This window comes from Cyprinodon variegatus, unplaced genomic scaffold (genome assembly GCF_000732505.1).
Source record: "Cyprinodon variegatus isolate N-32 unplaced genomic scaffold, C_variegatus-1.0 Scaffold1298, whole genome shotgun sequence".
In the NCBI taxonomy this organism is placed as follows: domain Eukaryota; kingdom Metazoa; phylum Chordata; class Actinopteri; order Cyprinodontiformes; family Cyprinodontidae; genus Cyprinodon; species Cyprinodon variegatus.
Genome location: NW_015151751.1, coordinates 150,464 through 168,236, shown reverse-complemented (window position 1 = coordinate 168,236; position 17,773 = coordinate 150,464). Strand labels below are relative to the sequence as shown.

The following is a 17,773-nucleotide window of genomic DNA, read 5'->3' as shown; positions in this document are numbered from 1 at the left end:
TACAACCCCTCACAGAGTCCTCATTGATTTAAGACCAGGGTCATAAATCTTGCACACAACGGGGCTGAGATCTCTGGCTCAAAAGAGCAAGAAAGAATAACAGTGTCGTGCTGCTGAGACACTATTCAATACTGTGCCTCAACCTGACAATCAATTAACGGAGGGGCTGAGGGTCATTAAATTGACTATTATGAGCATTTATCACAGGATCAATGTTTACTAAATATTCTCAGCAGGAGTATTTATGTGATTAAATGGCTTATAATACCACATGCAGGAAGGGCTGTTGGTGGTGAAATAACCTTGAATAAAAAGCCTAGACTTTAAGTTTCTAATATAATTATTTCAAAATTATTAAAACTAAAATGAATAACAGGAACTTATTGCTTTTTCAAGAAACATAAAATCTAAAACAATTACTGCTGCTTAAAATACTACACAAAATATGATGTTGCCCCTTGCAGGGAAGATTACTCTTCTGCTTATAACAAACAAGCTCAGTTAAACAGATTAGCTGGTTGGCCTGTTTAATCAACCGGGCTGCTTGTAACATCCAAACAGCAGTTTAAAGGATCCTTTGGTTACCAAACCATGACTGCGTTGTTTTTATAAGTCTAAGACTTTAAAAAGAAAGGGTAGCAGAGTTCTTTTTACACACTTAAAGACACTCTGGCAAGGGAACTTTTCCTGTTCGCTAGAAATTAAAATTATGTGTAAAAAATCTAAACTGAAACATAGACATATAAGCCAAGCCTTAAAGCAGCACTGTAACTGTTAAGCACTTGAGGCTCTAGACCTGTAGTTTCCAGATTGAGCGACCCTGAAGGCCACCAGAATCACAGCACTGTCGCAAAATTAAAAAATTCCTTCTGTGTTTTGAACCTGATAGAAAACCAAAAAGTGTCCTATCTATTTTGGTGTTTTTTTTTATGCAACACACAGAAGCATAGGAGGTTCCCGCTTAAATTTAAGGCAAGCTCAGACTACCTTAAAGTAGTAACATGACTAGTTCAAAGATTAAACTCTCTTAAAGCTATAGTCGAGAATTTTAGCAAATTTTTGAAAGGACCTGCCCTCTCCCCCCCCAAAAAAAAATGCATATGCACAACCCTGTACCCGCTCCTGAGAGTGAACACCTATTAAACGCGTGCAAGAGCCTTATTCTCCTTGTGAACACTGTGTTAAAAAGTTGCTGTTTGCATCGCTTATACATGCTTACTTTCTAAAAGAAGATTTGCTATTTTTCCACTTTGTCAGACTCACCACCAGTTAGTGAAAATGGGGACGAGCACGTAGGATGTCTGACGTAACATGCTGCATTGATATGAGCCAAGTGCCACACATTGGCCTGAAATAAATAATGTAATACATTGAAAATTAGGCTAATATCTGGGTAAAAAATTGCACCTGTTGACAGCTAAGGGAGCATATGTACAACACAGCAGAAATGTCCATTAATGCCCATTCAAACCATAATTCTAATCTACCATCTAATAGTTATTCTCCAAAATGCTTAAATTAGCAAATTTGCACTTTGGGACAGATCTTTGTAGTTTCCGGTATCTTAAAACAGGTGTAAACGTGTTTGTAAGTGCAGAGGAAACCTTAAAAGAAGGTGCAAAGTGATTTGCGTTTGCAATTCAGAGTGTGCAAACCTTTTTTTGGGTGTTTGTCTTCATCAATATTCATATCATATTCTAATTACCAAACTGCACAAATTTATGGGTAGAGGTTATGCAAATGTTAAATCTACCATATAGCAGTTTTCAAAGTGTGCATCTCTTACTCGACAAAACAGCTAATATTTCTCTAATGAGAAAACGCAACACTGCTAATGTTTTGACCAGAGAATTAGTCTGATTTGTTACGTCTTAAATTATATACGTATCTGGTCAATATACATACTGTAACTTGGCACCAATTGAGGCTTTGTGTGCGTTGACCATCTCAAAATCTCACCTAACTTGAGAGTATTGGATCGTGTGAGTTAAAGTGCCACTTTACGACAATTTGAGCTCCCCATAAACACTAAAAATAACATAGTTAGTGTTAGGCAACAGAACAGTTAAAACATTTACTTGAACTGACATATTTTTGGTTCACTAATGTTGGATTCCCTCCACAGTAGGGAACTCTGTCTTGTCTTTAAAAGTAACTCCATGACTTTTCAATGAGTGGGTGGAAATTGGTTTGCTATCAGGTTACAAAAATGTTTAATTTTTCCACAGTGCATTGGAAGTTGTTTTCAGGGGTGCTAAACCTAGTCTATTGCCCCTAGTGGCTAAAAATTCCACAGTGTTGCTTTAACTTGTCTTTTTTGAGTTGATCTAACACCTTGTATGAGATGCTAGAAACCTTTTGCTTTGACCAGTCTTCAAGATGAGAAGGCTTTTAAAGTCACTAAATGATCGATCTGCACTAATACAGATTAATATAAAGTTTAAAACAATTGGAACTCTGATAACCAAGCCTGAAAGAAGAGGCACATTAATTTGGCTATCACAGAATGACAGGAGAATGGTTAAGAAGGAAGAAAAATCTTGAAAGCTTGTTCCAAGAGGATGCAGCAGAGTGTTTCCAGGGGTCACCAAATCTCCATAGCAACAATGTATTTGAACACATTTTTTTTTCCAATGGGTACCAATAAAAGTGGAGGGCACTGTAAGTCATGATGATGCTGGAATATAGAAAAAACAGCTTGTCTGATACATAAAGAGGAAATAGGGCATGCTTTGTCAATTTTAATCAGCCTTTTTTTTTTTTTTTTTTTTTTTACAAATGACTAATTAAATACTCTACTAAAGGTTAGAATCAACCTGTTTTCATTGGATTTATCTTAATACATAATCAAATTTGTCTCACCCCATGTGAATAACAAACACAGCCCCAGACAAATTTTGAAAAATGCCATCAATGGGGTCAGCGCCAAGATACCCTTACAAGGGGGGCTAAATGTGGAGATGACTGGTGGAGTTAGGCAGGGGTGAGGCAGCTAGCATAGATCAGCTTATATATATTAAAGCTTTGAGTGTGAGCAGAGGGTCAACAGTAGTAATACCTTCGCTAGATATTTTGAGGTGGAGGCTTTTTCACCCCTGGATTGGGTTTATGAGGGAGGTTTTGCAGAGCCCAGTGGGAGCAAAGTTATAGACTATGGTTTGATTTACCTAAATGAGGAAAACTTTGCATTTACTTCATGCTTTGGATTGTATAATGATTTTCTAATATAAATATGAGATTCACCCTGAGTGATGCATAATGTCCATGCATATATTCAATATCCAGGTAACTGATATATTTAATGGTATAGTGGAGAATTTTCGCCAATTTTTGAAAATATTCACATGCAAAACCCTGTACCCACTCCCGACAGAAAATGCCTATTAAATGCGTGCAGTTTCCCTGAACGCATATCTCTTTGTGCACGCTCTGTTTAAAAGTTGCTGTTTGCGTCCCTCATATAAGCTTACTTTCCAAAAGAAGATTTGCAATTTTTCCACTATGTCAGACTCAGCACGGGTAAGTGAAAATTGGGACGAGCACATAGGACGGCCTTATGTAAAAATATCACCAGAATGATTGAAAATTAGGAGGACCACTTGTTTTGATGATCCACCCGGAAAAAGAACATCCTCAACTATACCTTTAATTTACCACATTTTTTCAGATGGACACAATTAAATGAAAATGACAAAAATTGTTTAGTTATTTTACAATCCCTTTTAATATCCCCAGGGATAAAAAAATAAAAAAATCTTCCCCTGGAATTGGATTTTGTTAAAATGAATCCATTGTGTCATAAAGTTGCCTTCCTCTTTGCTTGCCTCCCAGCATGCAGAAACCCCAGATGGGCATCAGTAACAAGCACCAGGGCCTCAGAGCTAACACACTCCGGTCAGGGAAAGCAAGGCCTGCTGGGTACTCAATAGAGGTGTTGGGATACTGGAAGGTGGCTGAGAGGTTGGGAGCTTTTGCTCAAATTGGCACCCTGTGTCACCTTACCCCGTGTCACCTTGTCAACACCTCTCAGGCTTGTAAGTTGCACACACACATTTTCCACCTGCACCTTGAGAGCTCGCCCACTCAGAGAACCCCCCGTAGGACCACCTATTCGTTAGATTATAGCACTCCACCGTAGCTGAAGTGATATCAATTCATGGAGGAAAAGAAGTTGTGAACATGGGGGGCTGAAAGTCTTTAAATCTGACTTTTATTTGTATTTCCACCTCTTAAATTAGATTAGATATTATTCTATGTTTCATCAGTGTCACTTCATTGTTGTAGATCATTTGCAAGAGGAGCATAACTCATACTATAAACGGAAACCAATAATGGAATTATGTTACCTGGTACTTTAGTATTTTCTGCTTGAAATATGGGAATAATGTTTTGTGTTTGGACTGGTTCTCAAGGCAACACAAAATAAGTTTATTCTTGAAGCATCCTTTGATACATAAAATTACTAGAATCTAACCAATGAAACCCTTTTTATTTGGAGGGTGTTAATTGATACTTCTAAAATAAAATAATGCAGGTTTGGCTGCAAACAGAAATTTAAAGAAATCCATGAAATTCCAACTATTCTGAAAATCTACCTACAAAACAAAACAGTTATAATAATATTAACATCATAGGATTCCTTTCCTTTTATTTAATAGATTTCCCTTTCTTTCTACTTTTGAATTTTATATTGACTTAAACTGTAGTGAGGACAGGCAGCATTTATTAATCTACAACTCAAGTTGAACGTTCAAAACGACTTGAAAACCTACAGCTCTTAAAGAGAATAAAAGCACATTTTACATGTTTTGCAACCGAGAAAAACCTTCCCATATATTAGACTTAGGCTAAGAAAGATTTCATTTGTCATTTTGTTTACACAAGTGTAAAAACAAAAAGAAATTTCGTTTGGTAACAGCTCTCTGGACAATTTCATATTTTCTAAAAGTGCAGCCTAGAAAATAGCAAAAATGACTGTAAATTTAGAGTGCTAACATTTTTATTTTATTTTAATTTTTGTATTTTTATATAATGATCAAATATAATACATATCATAAAACACATTATATTTTATATATATTTTTAAAAACTAAAACCTGATTTTACTCAAAAAACAAATACCTAGTAGGTTAATGTGGATCCTTGTGCACAAGTTTTATGAGTGTAGACGGTTGTTACCATCACACCGAGAACAGCAGAGACCCTGACAACGACAGCTAACACGCCGTTCGTTGGCAACAACCGTGTCCGAGCTAAGAACCCTATTATCAAGTCTGACTTTACTAATAGCATTTTAGACAAACAAGATTAACTGGTTTCAAACTTCAATTCTCACTTTCACACAAGACAGAATCTCAATACAAATTCTGATTATGGTTTTTAGCACATATAGATTAATTATAATACAGCACATGTACATTTACTAAAAACTTTATTCTGTGCATATACTAGGTTTGACAGGGACCACCTTTTTACCTTAAAGGTTCCTTAAAGAAGACTTTTTATAAAGTAAAACGGTGGGAAACTAAAACTGTTCCACTTGAGGAGTTCTGGATAGAGCATATTAAGAGACGAAAAAGATTTTTTTAATCTTATATGCAAAATGTTTACATATTTTTTTTTACAATTGTGGTATAATTGCTGCTCTAATTGGGTCACTCTTTCAGCTAAACGCATGTTTTAGAGTCTCTTATATACAGTTAGCGATTAATCGATTACTACAATAGTTGAGGATTATTTCAATAATCCCTTAATCACGATTAATCAGATTTATTGTTTCAGCTTTGGTTGATTTGCAATGTTAACTATCAAGCAATTGATAGCTGATCTGTGAGTGTGATTATTAGCCTACTATGATGGAAAGCAAGGCGTTAGTCAATGTAAACTGCTAACTAATGTGTTTTATAAAAAAATATGTGGAAGTTCTAATGGATGATATTTCCATAATTCGATATATGTAACATTTATTGTTAATAGTGTTGAAATTGGAAAATGTTTCTGTTGCTGATGGTCTACAAAGAAAACATTTTTTTTTAAATTGACCAGTTTTGGTTAACCAGAACTCTTATTTTAAGATGAACCAAAAGAACAAAATTAGAAACTGACTATATTCCCCTTGTCATATAATTTTAAAAGAATCCTACTACTTTAAATTTACAGAAACATAAACTGTGAACCAATATGTTACCTTTGTAATCAGTGGTATAAGTTGCACTGCATTCTGTGTGGGATAAGATGGTTAAAACGTCCCTGCATCCTAGGTTTGTTGTCTTTGTTTCTCGTTAAAAGAATGCCCGACTAACCAATACATTTTTTTCTAACTATGCTTTTATAACTTATTTAAAAGATGTAAAAATACGGAAATCAAACTCAACTTTTTATATACCACAATATGTTTGGCTTTGTTGAAATGTGGAAAGAATTAGACTTTTTGAAAGACGGACAGAGGAGCAGAAAAAGACAGATATAGGCAAAGAGAGAGAGAGAAGGAGGGAGAGCAAGAGCACGAGTTGGGAGCTGGGGATGATTTCTCCAGGGATGAAGGATGCGGATGTGTGTGTCTGTGTGGAGTGTGTGCGTCTGTACGTCTCGAGGGAGCGGGGGTGGAGGGAGAGGGGGATGAGGGAGAGAGCGGTGGAGTAGAGAGCGAGGGAAGAATGAGCGAGCCGGCAAAGCGGGGAGGGGGATGAGCAAAGCGGTGGTGGGGGTGATGTGCAGTGGTGGTGGTGTTTGAGGGAAAGCGAGGCGAGGCAGAGCTGATTGAGATTCGGGCCTCCAGAGCTGCAGGCTCGCTGCTGCTGGGAGCTCAGACAGAACACGCTCAGTTATTGGAATTTTTTTTTTTTTTCTAATGAATTAATTCTTCTCATCCAATTTAGGTGAAGATGAAAAGAGAGCAGGGCTGCAAGCATCAAATTTAGCTTTTTGTTGACCGGGCCTAGCCTGTTCTGCTCCCATTTTGTACGGTTAATATCTGACACTTGTAATATATTATAGCTTTTTTTGGTCTGCTGCTTTCGAGAAGCCTTGTTTACAAAAAGCAAAGAAAACCCGACCAGTAACAACATGAAAAGAAATTTCCTTTTTCTATTACTTGAGACGTTCTGCTCATGTTTATTAACACGATAACAAAAGAGCCCCCCTTGTTCCACTAATAATAAAGTGTAAACTAGTTTTTACTTACAAAATGCTGAAGCTGAACCCCAACCAAAGAAAACTACCCTTCCTTTTTTCCCCTTCAGATATAAGATAAATACACCTTAATATAGATACCATAAAAAAAAGCATATTGGATGCAAAATAATGCTATTTTAATTACGAGCTAAAGGAAAAAAAAACCTTCAAAAGGGACATATAAAAAATTTAGCATGAGAGGGTGATGACTGTGTGGAGAATGCAGTAGGTGCATGTATGCCCCTTTTATAAGCTCTATTTTTTTTGGCATAGTTTTTGCAGTAAAATGTCTGATAAAAGAGCTTCAACCAATTAAAAAAAAGATGAAAACTAAATTGTATTGTTATTCTGAATTTTTATATAATTTCAATAAATTCTGCTTTATTAACCTACGGATCAGAAAATACCAAAATGTAATATGTTTTTATTACACCTCCTATAGAGTATCTTAAACTCCTGTTATCCAGCGTCAAACATAATTCAAAAAGTATATTATGAAACACTATTGTTTAAATGTAATGTTCAACAATAGTTTCTCTATCTTGGTAACAAATTCTGCATGAACAATTTGATTCATCATTGAACTAATACTTCTGGTTGGTTGTGAAGAGTCAGTAAGGCTAATGCAATTATATCTGTTGTATAATAAAAATCCATATCAGCTCAGTTAAAGGTTAGGAACCTTGGTTGAGCAATAATTAAAGTTTGAGTCCAATTTTAATTAGCTTAGCCCCACCGCTAAAGCTAAAGCTTTTTAACAAGATAGTCGTTATCAATAAGAAGCACATCTTAACTTTGTTTAACAGAGAGATGTCATCCCTTTTTGTATTTCAGCAACAGGCGGATTCTTAATGTTTTTTTGTGTCATGTTACAACGTATACATTGTACAAACTGCTTCCTAAAAAAGGTTTAAATTTTGATTTCATTTCGCTGATTAACCTAAAAAAATGCTGCAGTGACATTCTTGGTCTTTGTTCAGACTTCTATGTACAGCTCCTCAATTCACCTAAAGAGGTTCATTAAAAAGAACATGCAACAATGTAAACATTCATTTGCATGAGGCCAACTAAATTTTCAGAAGTGCAAACAGAGCACCTGTGTGCTAAAACATGAGATTAGGTCGTACCAATAGTGGGTTATTGCTACCATATTAGTGCAACATTAATGTTGATTTTGTAGCAGTGGTAAATCTGTGAAGTATAATTGTGACCATCATGGTGCAGAATTTCTGGGCACACCAATGCCATGATGCTCTTTGACATGTTCAAAAATGATGTAGCATCCTTGCTTAGATCTAGATTTAATCACAAATGCTTCAGTATGAGATTAGGAGCAAAGAAATGCTTCAGCGGTGTTTACCGGTAGTTAAAGTCACATACAAACAAACATACATAGCCTTAAAAGCAGCATTGAGAAAGGTAGGCATGAAACAATTATAGCTAAAATAGCAGTGGTTTTCAGTTGGAGTTATCTAAAGGCAAAGTCAACGATGGAGATGCACCATATCTTAATTAATTTTCTTATTTCTAATTATTTATGTTTTTCAAACCATAATAACATAAGAGTTGAAGATAAAGGAGGGAATAGCTACAATAGGTTACTAAACATCTTAAAAATTGAAACAAAGCTAATTTGAAATCAAAACTAAAAAACAACAGTAGCTCCTTGTTATAAATAACCAAAAGTTTTCTAGTCACTTTACCAGCTCACATCCTGTGACAGGTCAGCTTAGAAGTTAATTACACACACACCGAGGCACCTTTGAGTGAGTGCACAGTGTCAAGTCCTGAAAACAAGAGGTGCATATAGCTGTTGAATGTCAGAACAATCTGGTCTGGTACTTCAGCTCAGGGTTCATGGTGGAAGGAACATGGAATCCCTTTAGCTCAGCTGCTTGGAACTGACAAGGTATCTGGATTCAGATTCATTTAGACAGTCAGCAGAAGAACACTAAGAGTCAGCGAGCCGTCTGGATCAGACCGTGAAGAAGTGCATTTTCACTCCACCTCACAGGGGAATACTGTCCCCAAAGACAGAAGCCATTGAGCTCAGCATTATTGCTTCCACAAGACCTTTGTGTCTGCTTTGGATCATTTTACCTGTGCAATTAGTGTTTCCTTTCCTTTTGTTGGCTTCCATCTGTGTGTCACTTATTATAAAATCTACACTAAACCACACTTGGCTAACATATTACTGCTGTCCTGATAGCTTTGCCTTTGGAGTACCTGCAGATTTAAGAATCAGTCTGTGTCTTTAACATGGCAAATGCCAGAGGGCTGAAAGGGCAGATTTCTGATGAATGACAGAAAAGTAAATATAAGTGGCATTTTACTTTAAAAAAAAGAAAGAAAGAAAAACCAGCATTGCTTTATAAAAATAGCCCCCAGTATTTAATTAGAACTTTTTCAATATATATTTTTAAATAATTAGCATGGTTAAATATAACAAGACACTTTTTCTGTGATTAGTTTTCTACATTCATGAAGGGCAAATTTTACACTGGATATAAATAATTTGTTCTAAATAAATCAAAGCAGCTTTCATTATAAAAAAAACAAAACAAAAATATCATACGAAAGAGAATAAAAACTCACTATTTCTAAGTATCTGGCATTACAATTTCAACTTTGCAATGCTATAGAGAAGAAAAAGCATTCTAAAATACTGGAGATTTTTTTTACAATGCATTTATAAAGAAACAAACCTTCAGTGTTTGAGGATAAAACCATTAAGGACTATTTCAAACATAATAGAAATGAAAAAGAGGATGAAAGGAAATCAAAGGGTTTAATGGATTTGATCTTAAAGCACTTTTACACCTTTTCAGGCCATTATCATAGCCTAGATCAATTATTTATGGCGAGGGAAGCTCGAGGGTCAGGTGTTACCTTTGTAAACATTGGCTTCCCGTGCTGGGTGACCATGGTGCACTGATCACAGTCCAGGGTGATGCAGGAGTTGTGGAAGGACTCCTTGGAGTGTTTCAGGATGTAATGGAGCTCGGTAACGCCGCCTTCAAACACTGTGCTGAAATAACGGGGTATCAACGTCCGGCCGATTGCTGCAGGGAAGAGGAAGGACAGGAGGGGAAAGTTGAATAATGAAGGAAACCTACATGAAATTATGTGGGGGGGAAAAAAGTGCTAAACCAGTAGACCAAAAACAAAACCCCCAAAAAACTATAATATATTAAAAAACTCAGATATTAACCATACCAAATAGGAGCAGAGCAGGCTAGGCTTGGTCAACAAAAAAGCTTAGAGACAAAAGGGGGTTTAAAACAGTATCACATATACTTTTTTTTTTTGCTCATTATACTTGCAGTTCTTTGCTTTTTACCAATAAGTTAGATGCCTTGCCTAAAGACACTTCAGTCTGAGCTGGCATTGCTTATCTATCCAGTCACATCCCCACAGGTGAATCTGCCATGGCATCCTGGGAATGGCACTGCGCTGCCACGTAACAGTTATCAACAAACTGTTTATGCTGCTTGAGGTGTATTGAATTTCGGCGGGTTTAAACACATAAAGGAAAATATATTTAGTTGTGATGTGGTGGAACAGAGGAACACAAACTAGTGCACAAATGTCTTTATCAGAGCCGAAGTGTTTGCATATACTATTTAATCAATGGCCACCTTTCGAGTCAAAGCTTCGTAGAACCACCATGTGCTGCAATTTTAGCTCTAAATATTTTATTTACCCATTATTATTTTCAATAATAGCTCAAGCTAGGCTAGAGTGGGTAAAAAGAACATTGAACTTCTAATCTATGGTCTTACCAGAGACTCAGTTGGATTTAGATCAGCTCTGATCTCAACCATCCCACCCAACACATAACGCACGAGCAAATATTGAGCACAAAACACAAACAATGAATCGTTAATGATTCATTTAGATCAGAGTATATACATATTTTTAATGAAATAGCTGTTAGTTTGACAATTTTTTTCTTAGTTTTTTTTTTAGCTAGAAAAATGTTTGCAGCAGTACTGTAGGTATACCATACACTGACATTATAAATTATTATGTATTCAGATCTTAAAGCCATGGCTCAACATATTTCTGGTACAGTTCCAACAAGAAACCTTGTTTAAAACATACAAATTATGTTTTATTTTACTTCAATCAACTATTCAGGTTACTGTATATCATAAGTTCCCAAACAAACCCCTAAAATACAGGGCTAGAGACTTCTTTCTCCCTGCAGGTGGGCTGGTCACCCCCTTTAACACCTAAAAAGAAAAATGGAATAACAACTATCAGGAGCTTCGGTTGGATTTTTTTTTTCATTACCTCTGCATAAATAACTACTACTGTAGCTCAACAGTTCCTCTCATTAACAGAGATTCTTTCAACTTACATTGAATGCAGGATGCACAGATGTTTGGCTGATTGGCTGCACCAGGTAGACATCAAGATGTTTTAGGATATTTGCTTCGGGTTCAGTTTAAAGCAGTTTGCTCTATCTTTCCTTCTCCAATTTATACAAGAAACCTATTGTCCCCAAATCACAGGGTCTAGTGATAAATTTCTGCTTTATGTAATACTTATATCAGGGTTTTTTATTTGTGTCACAGAATATGGCTTTTTGCACATACAACACTATTTAGTTTTCTACTAACCTAAAGTAACAGTGCTTTACCAGATGCAGGTTAACTAAAATGTATTCATGCATAAAGTTATATTATCTATTAAAATCTGCAGGTTTAACATGAAATCAGGTGTGCACAACACTAGGGATTACAAATGAATTAGTCAGTATAAACTCCAAGCTTTGTTACTTTTACCAAATTATTATCCAAACCTTAAAGGAAGAATATGAGTCAGATAAAAATTCTTAAGCATCTCTTCAGCTTATGTTTTATGTTCTAAGCGAAAGAAGTAGTTTGTGTCTCCATTAAAAACCTCACACAGCAGGAGGTAGCAGGCCGAGCTGTGTGCTAGGGCTGAAGCACCACAAATTACCCTACTGTTTTTGCACTGCAGTTGTGCATTATATGGTTCAACAAATGAGATAAAGGGAGATCATTAGAAAACTTCAGAGAGATGGACAGGCATAAATTTGAACCTTATGGATAGAACTGTGCTATTTCCTGCGTCTTGGAGATATTTTAGGCTCGACTAATTGCCTCCTGGCTCAGCACACAAACAAAAAGAGTCTGTCTGCTTTTTTTTATACTGTGCTCACTAGTTGGTATATATATATTTTTATTTATTATTATATATCAGTTTTATTCTGAAAACAAGCAGCCCAATGAGCACTTTGCAGCAAATTCCCATAGTAATTTCACTTAGATAAGTGTCTACAATTCTCTCTAATAATGTGTTGTAGCACTAATTGCCATTTTAACAGGTCTCTTTATGTAGTTAATATACAAAGGAATAATAATAACAACAACAATAGTAATAATAATAATGATAATAATAATAATAATAATAATAATAATGATAATAATAATAATAATAATAATAATAATAATAATAATAATAATAATAATAATNAATAATAATATACATTTGCATTTCGGTATAAAATACCTCCTACCATAATAGTGGGAAAACTTGCAATATATTTGTTCTGATGATGCTAATATTGTCAAAATTAATGTTGTTATTCTGAAAAAAGTAACTTTTATTATTATAAGTTTTAATGTTTTAATTAGCTGTAAGAGGAAAAGTATCATGCTGAAAATTAACACAGTTAATTAAGTTAGAGGAATAATAAAAATTATATAAAATCAAAGCCAAGTACTTAATTTTCTCATCCTTTAAATACAAAGATACCAAGATTACTAATACAAGCAATAATAACAAAAATAAATATATGGCGTGCATAAAACGCTTTAAGAAATCAAGAAAGGACAAAGAATTCCAATGTTAGTTTGTGTTTACTGTTTGACACCTTCCATATCAATGAAAATCACGGGTGCAGCTGAGACATTTGTTCTGCCGCTAGGCTGCTTTTAATTATTAGATGAAAGGTGAGTCTTGAGGAGGGCTCAGAATTATTGTACATTTAAATATATAAATCATGAAGAAGATGACTTTCTAATTGAGGTCATTTAGAAATCAGAGCTTTCACTGAGGCAGACACTATATGGATTTTGTCACTGTTACTTATAGGCTTAAGAAATTCCACAACTAAAATCAATATTAGGTTTGAAGAGCACTGGCAATAACAGTCCATCCAAACAGCCCACATATATATTTGGATGCAGAGAATAAATGTATTTAACTTGAAATATAGCAGCTTAGTAAAGTTTACATCCAAATCACCCTTAACGATACTGATTTTAAGAAAAACATTTACATTGTGATTTATTGTTATTTATATCGACACAATGTGTCTGTGAGCTCAGTACGCTCTGAACATCAGATTTTTCCTCAACTCTTCTTAAACAGAGCTGAAGGCTCAAATCATTCAACAAACAGCTGATATTTAAAACCTCTTTAACCAACAACTAAATGTTTCTGTATATTATTCTTCCAGGGTTAGGATACCTGTACAACATTTATATGAAATGTTTCACATAATCACAGAAAGCTTCTGCAATGCAAACTTTCAACAGTAGCCTGAAGAGACAATGAGCATCTGCATGATGTAAACCGGAGGAGTCAGTATTGTTATTGTATAAGTAAATATGTTTGTATTAATATATTTTGAATGGTTATAAAAGCCTCAAAGCCCCTCTACCTCAGCAAAGTGACCAAAAATTACCCTATATCTCCCAACAAGGCATCTATATTGAAGAAGCATGTCAAAATACATTTAGAAAAGGTCCAGTTGCCAAATTTAAAATCCATGAGCTGTACCAAAAGCTGCATATGTATTTTTAAAAACAGGCAATCTAAACTGAGATTTGACAAACATCCAAGAAATAACCTATACGTTGAACATAAAGTCATAATTAAACAAATGAAAAGATAAAAAGATAATACATATACACTCCTGCTTAAATATGTATGCATAGTTTCAAAACAAATCTCTATTTACTGAAAAAGCATATACTCACACTAAAATTAGGTGAAATTCCAACTTTTTGTTTAGCCACATTTCTTGAATTAGGGGGAGAAGAACAAACTTCTTAGATTAGTTTTTTCTTTATTATTAGAGGCACAAGTGTTGACGATAAAAACAACTATTTCAATTCAATTCAGTTTCAATTCAGTTTATTTATATAGCACCAATTCACAACACATGTCATCTCAAGGCACTTTACAGAGACGATTCAACCAGATCATGCAGTCAAATTGATTAAAAGTTTTCTATCCAAGGAAAACCAGTTAATTGCATGTACTCATTGAAACAAAGGTAATCCCTAACACCAAAAATGCTTGTGCGACAGTGGAGAGGAAAAACTCCTAAACTGGAAAAAACCTCCAGCACAACAAGGCTCAGTATGATTATTTATATAATTTTACCTTCTTTAAATTTTAACCAATAATGTTTGATCTTCTGCTTTATTGGAATATAAATATAATATGACACAGAGTAAGACTTCTTAAGGTACTGCCCACAAGGCTGAAAAATGACCTACTTCTAATCTCCACTAATCACAGTGAGAACTTTGGTAAGGAAGGAGTTTTAAAAAGATTCCAAAGCATTTTATTTATTTTCGCAAAGTTCCTGACAACTATTAGATAGTGATGAGCAAACCAACTGGGAATGATGCCAGAAGAAACTCTTCACAGGTTCAATCAAAAAATCAAAAAACAAAAAGTTGCCTCAATTCTACAACAACTTTATCAAGCACCATGTTTTTTAATTACGACTCCTAAATTGGGGTTTTGAATTTGAGTTTTGCATCCAATAAAACGAAAAGAAAGGATGTATATATATGCATGGTGGAGGATAGATGATGTTTAGGGAAATTTTCACAACTAATGATCATAACAATCTTATTAGGGGCTTGTATTAAAATTGACTATTTATAAAAACAATTTTAAATAAATACTCCCCCAACGAATAAAGGTACTAAAATTAAAGTTTTAATTTTTGAAGCAGTTTGTTTTAATTTAGGATTATGCTAATTCAACAAAACATTGTTTTCAAAATTTTTACCAAGGGTGCCATTAAATGTGCCTGGTATTGTGAATTGGATTCACCAAGCAAGCTTTTTTAATAAGAAACAGTTACAGGAAGTAAACTATTAAACTGCAGAAACTGGATAATTGAAACTACGGTGATAAACTGAAGCTGATATTGATTTAGTTATCTCAAATTGGCCAATTAAATTGAAGAACTAAGACAATTGCTCATGAGATAAAAAAAAATCAGGTAGATGCAGATCACATCTCCATGTTTACAACTCACTCAGAATTTAAAACAAGGCTGTTTTCCGTGCAAAACTAAACATGTAGATTAATCATCTGCGCACCACCCACAGAGAGCACCTGCATCACACAGCTTTCTCTTTGAAGTAAAACCTGCAGCCTCCACTTGTCTCTCCAACCCTGAATGTTGCAGTTCTAGTTACTTGTGAAGCAGATGTCCAAACTCAAAGATAACATCTTGGTAGCATATTCTTAAAGAGCCTACTTGTGGAGCTCTTATTTCTGTACAGCCATATATGCTATACGCTGCCATACACGCACATGCCTGAGAGCAGCTCTGCAAACACCTGCTTCATCCAAACATCACCGGCCAGCTCCACTCGAGCAAATTGACTTGCTTAAGGGCAGCTACTTATCAAATGCACAGGGAAACTGAAGCAGTATCTGCTCCATCCTGAGCTGACACTTTTCTCTTCTGCCTGCAAACTATTATTGCTCCCTCGTATACGTATGCAAATCTCAGTAGACATGTATTTAATATGATTTAAATCTTATGTTTAATAAAGCTAGCAACTCAAAAGGCAAACATATAAAACCCTGGTTGCAATCTGATGTTAAGATGAGAGAAATCTTAAATAAACATATTCTAAATCAGTATTGGACATCTATAAGCAGCAAAAACAAAAAAAGTTAGACTTTTGATATACATTATCTTGACAAATGTTTCGTAGTTTCTTTGTACAATACAATGCAAATCTCAGGAATTAAACTTTCACATTGTATAAAATGAAATAGGATAAGGAACCACTACTGTAAAAACACACTGTATGTGCATTAAGCTAAATTCCACAACATACTGTAGTCATAATACCCAGAGTCAGACAATCGCAAGGTTTCTATTTCTAGTAACTTTATTCTTTTTTTTTCATAGATAATAAACAAATAAACAAAAAATGTATAAATAATATGCAATAATTAATATACAGAAACACATAAACTCACTAACAGAAGAAACAGAAATAAAAACCAAAGGACAATAATAAATTAACGAGGAAGAATGTACCAATGTTTATATTCTCACAGAAAATATCTAATATAAGTGGCCTTAAAATCAATTATAGCAATCTGTATTGATTTTGCAGCATATTATAATTATTTATTAAATTAGCTGGGTCAGTACATGTGCAGGTTTCCATTTCTAATTCATGCATTGTTCAATTTTGTCTGGATAGTGGCTAAATAAAAAACAGGGCTGCAGACTCTTGTAGCTAGAAATACACTTTGGATTGAAAGAGTGAGAAAGACTTACAGTATGAGAAGAACAAGGTAAAAAAAAAAAGAATCTTTCTGATAAAGTTGCATAAAAGATCGATTATCCAAAGTTTGTTCTTAAGTTCAATCAGCACCAGTTTATTTTCTATTTAACAAATTAGTAATCAGAAAATCAACTTATCCATTTATAATATTGTTTTTTAACCTAGACTCTAGAAACTGAGAAAAGCAGCATTGCTTTGACTAGTATCAGTATTAATAAGGATGTTTAATCACGCTTCCATTAACTTAGTGGCCTCATCTGAATGCTTCTGCAGATTTAGCATTCCCTTCAGTGAACACCAATGTTCATAGCGTACTCCCAGCACTATTCCCATCTTATACCTTTTAGAATCAAGTAGTATTTCTTTTAATTTTATTTCTTTTTTTGCATTTTATCAATATGGGTCTTCTTTAATTTCAAAACTTCACTGGGAAGTTCTAACTTAATTAGCCACATCGCTCTCCTGTGTGACCTCTGCACATGTGCGCTGGTCACTCCATAATAAGTTTGTCAAAAATACGTTTGAAAGTTTTCGGAAATCTGTAATCAGTTTAAAGTTATCAACCATTAGTTAAGCAGTCTTTATGGCAAAGAGTTTCACACTGCCTAAACTGAGAAGCTCCCACTTTTTTGTGACTGATCATGGTAGCAATAAACACATCCTATGGAGCTCTTGTTGCTCCCCCTATGCTGTATATCCCTGGGAGGTGAGTCGTATCGCTCATATCAAAAATGGACATTCGTCACGGCTGCTCAGGGGTTGCATCATGCTGCCAGATATCCAGCTGAAAGAATGCTTCTACACTGACAAGAAAGACAGATTTGGCTGTCTGGAGATATTCCTGACTGCAAACTGCATGGTGCAGTCATGGTTCAGGAGCTAAAGCTCCACCCACCAGTTTTATGAAGCTCACACTTTAAAAAAAATGTGAAAGCTTCAGAAGGGCATATCTGAAAAAAAACCTGGCTGCAAGCTAACTAACAGCATCATTAGTGGAGGTTTTCATA

General features: G+C 35.0%; 1 protein-coding gene across 3 annotated transcripts in view; it reads right to left on the bottom strand.

The window, feature by feature from the left end:
- Positions 1-17,773, bottom strand: part of ldb2 (LIM domain binding 2) — a 96,859-nt gene that overhangs the window by 18,954 nt on the left and 60,132 nt on the right. For all 3 annotated transcript variants that reach the window (XM_015402090.1, XM_015402092.1, XM_015402093.1), the window contains exon 3: positions 10,063-10,235. In XM_015402090.1, the coding sequence (XP_015257576.1) occupies positions 10,063-10,235 (173 nt within the window). The remainder of the gene's footprint in view (positions 1-10,062; positions 10,236-17,773) is intronic.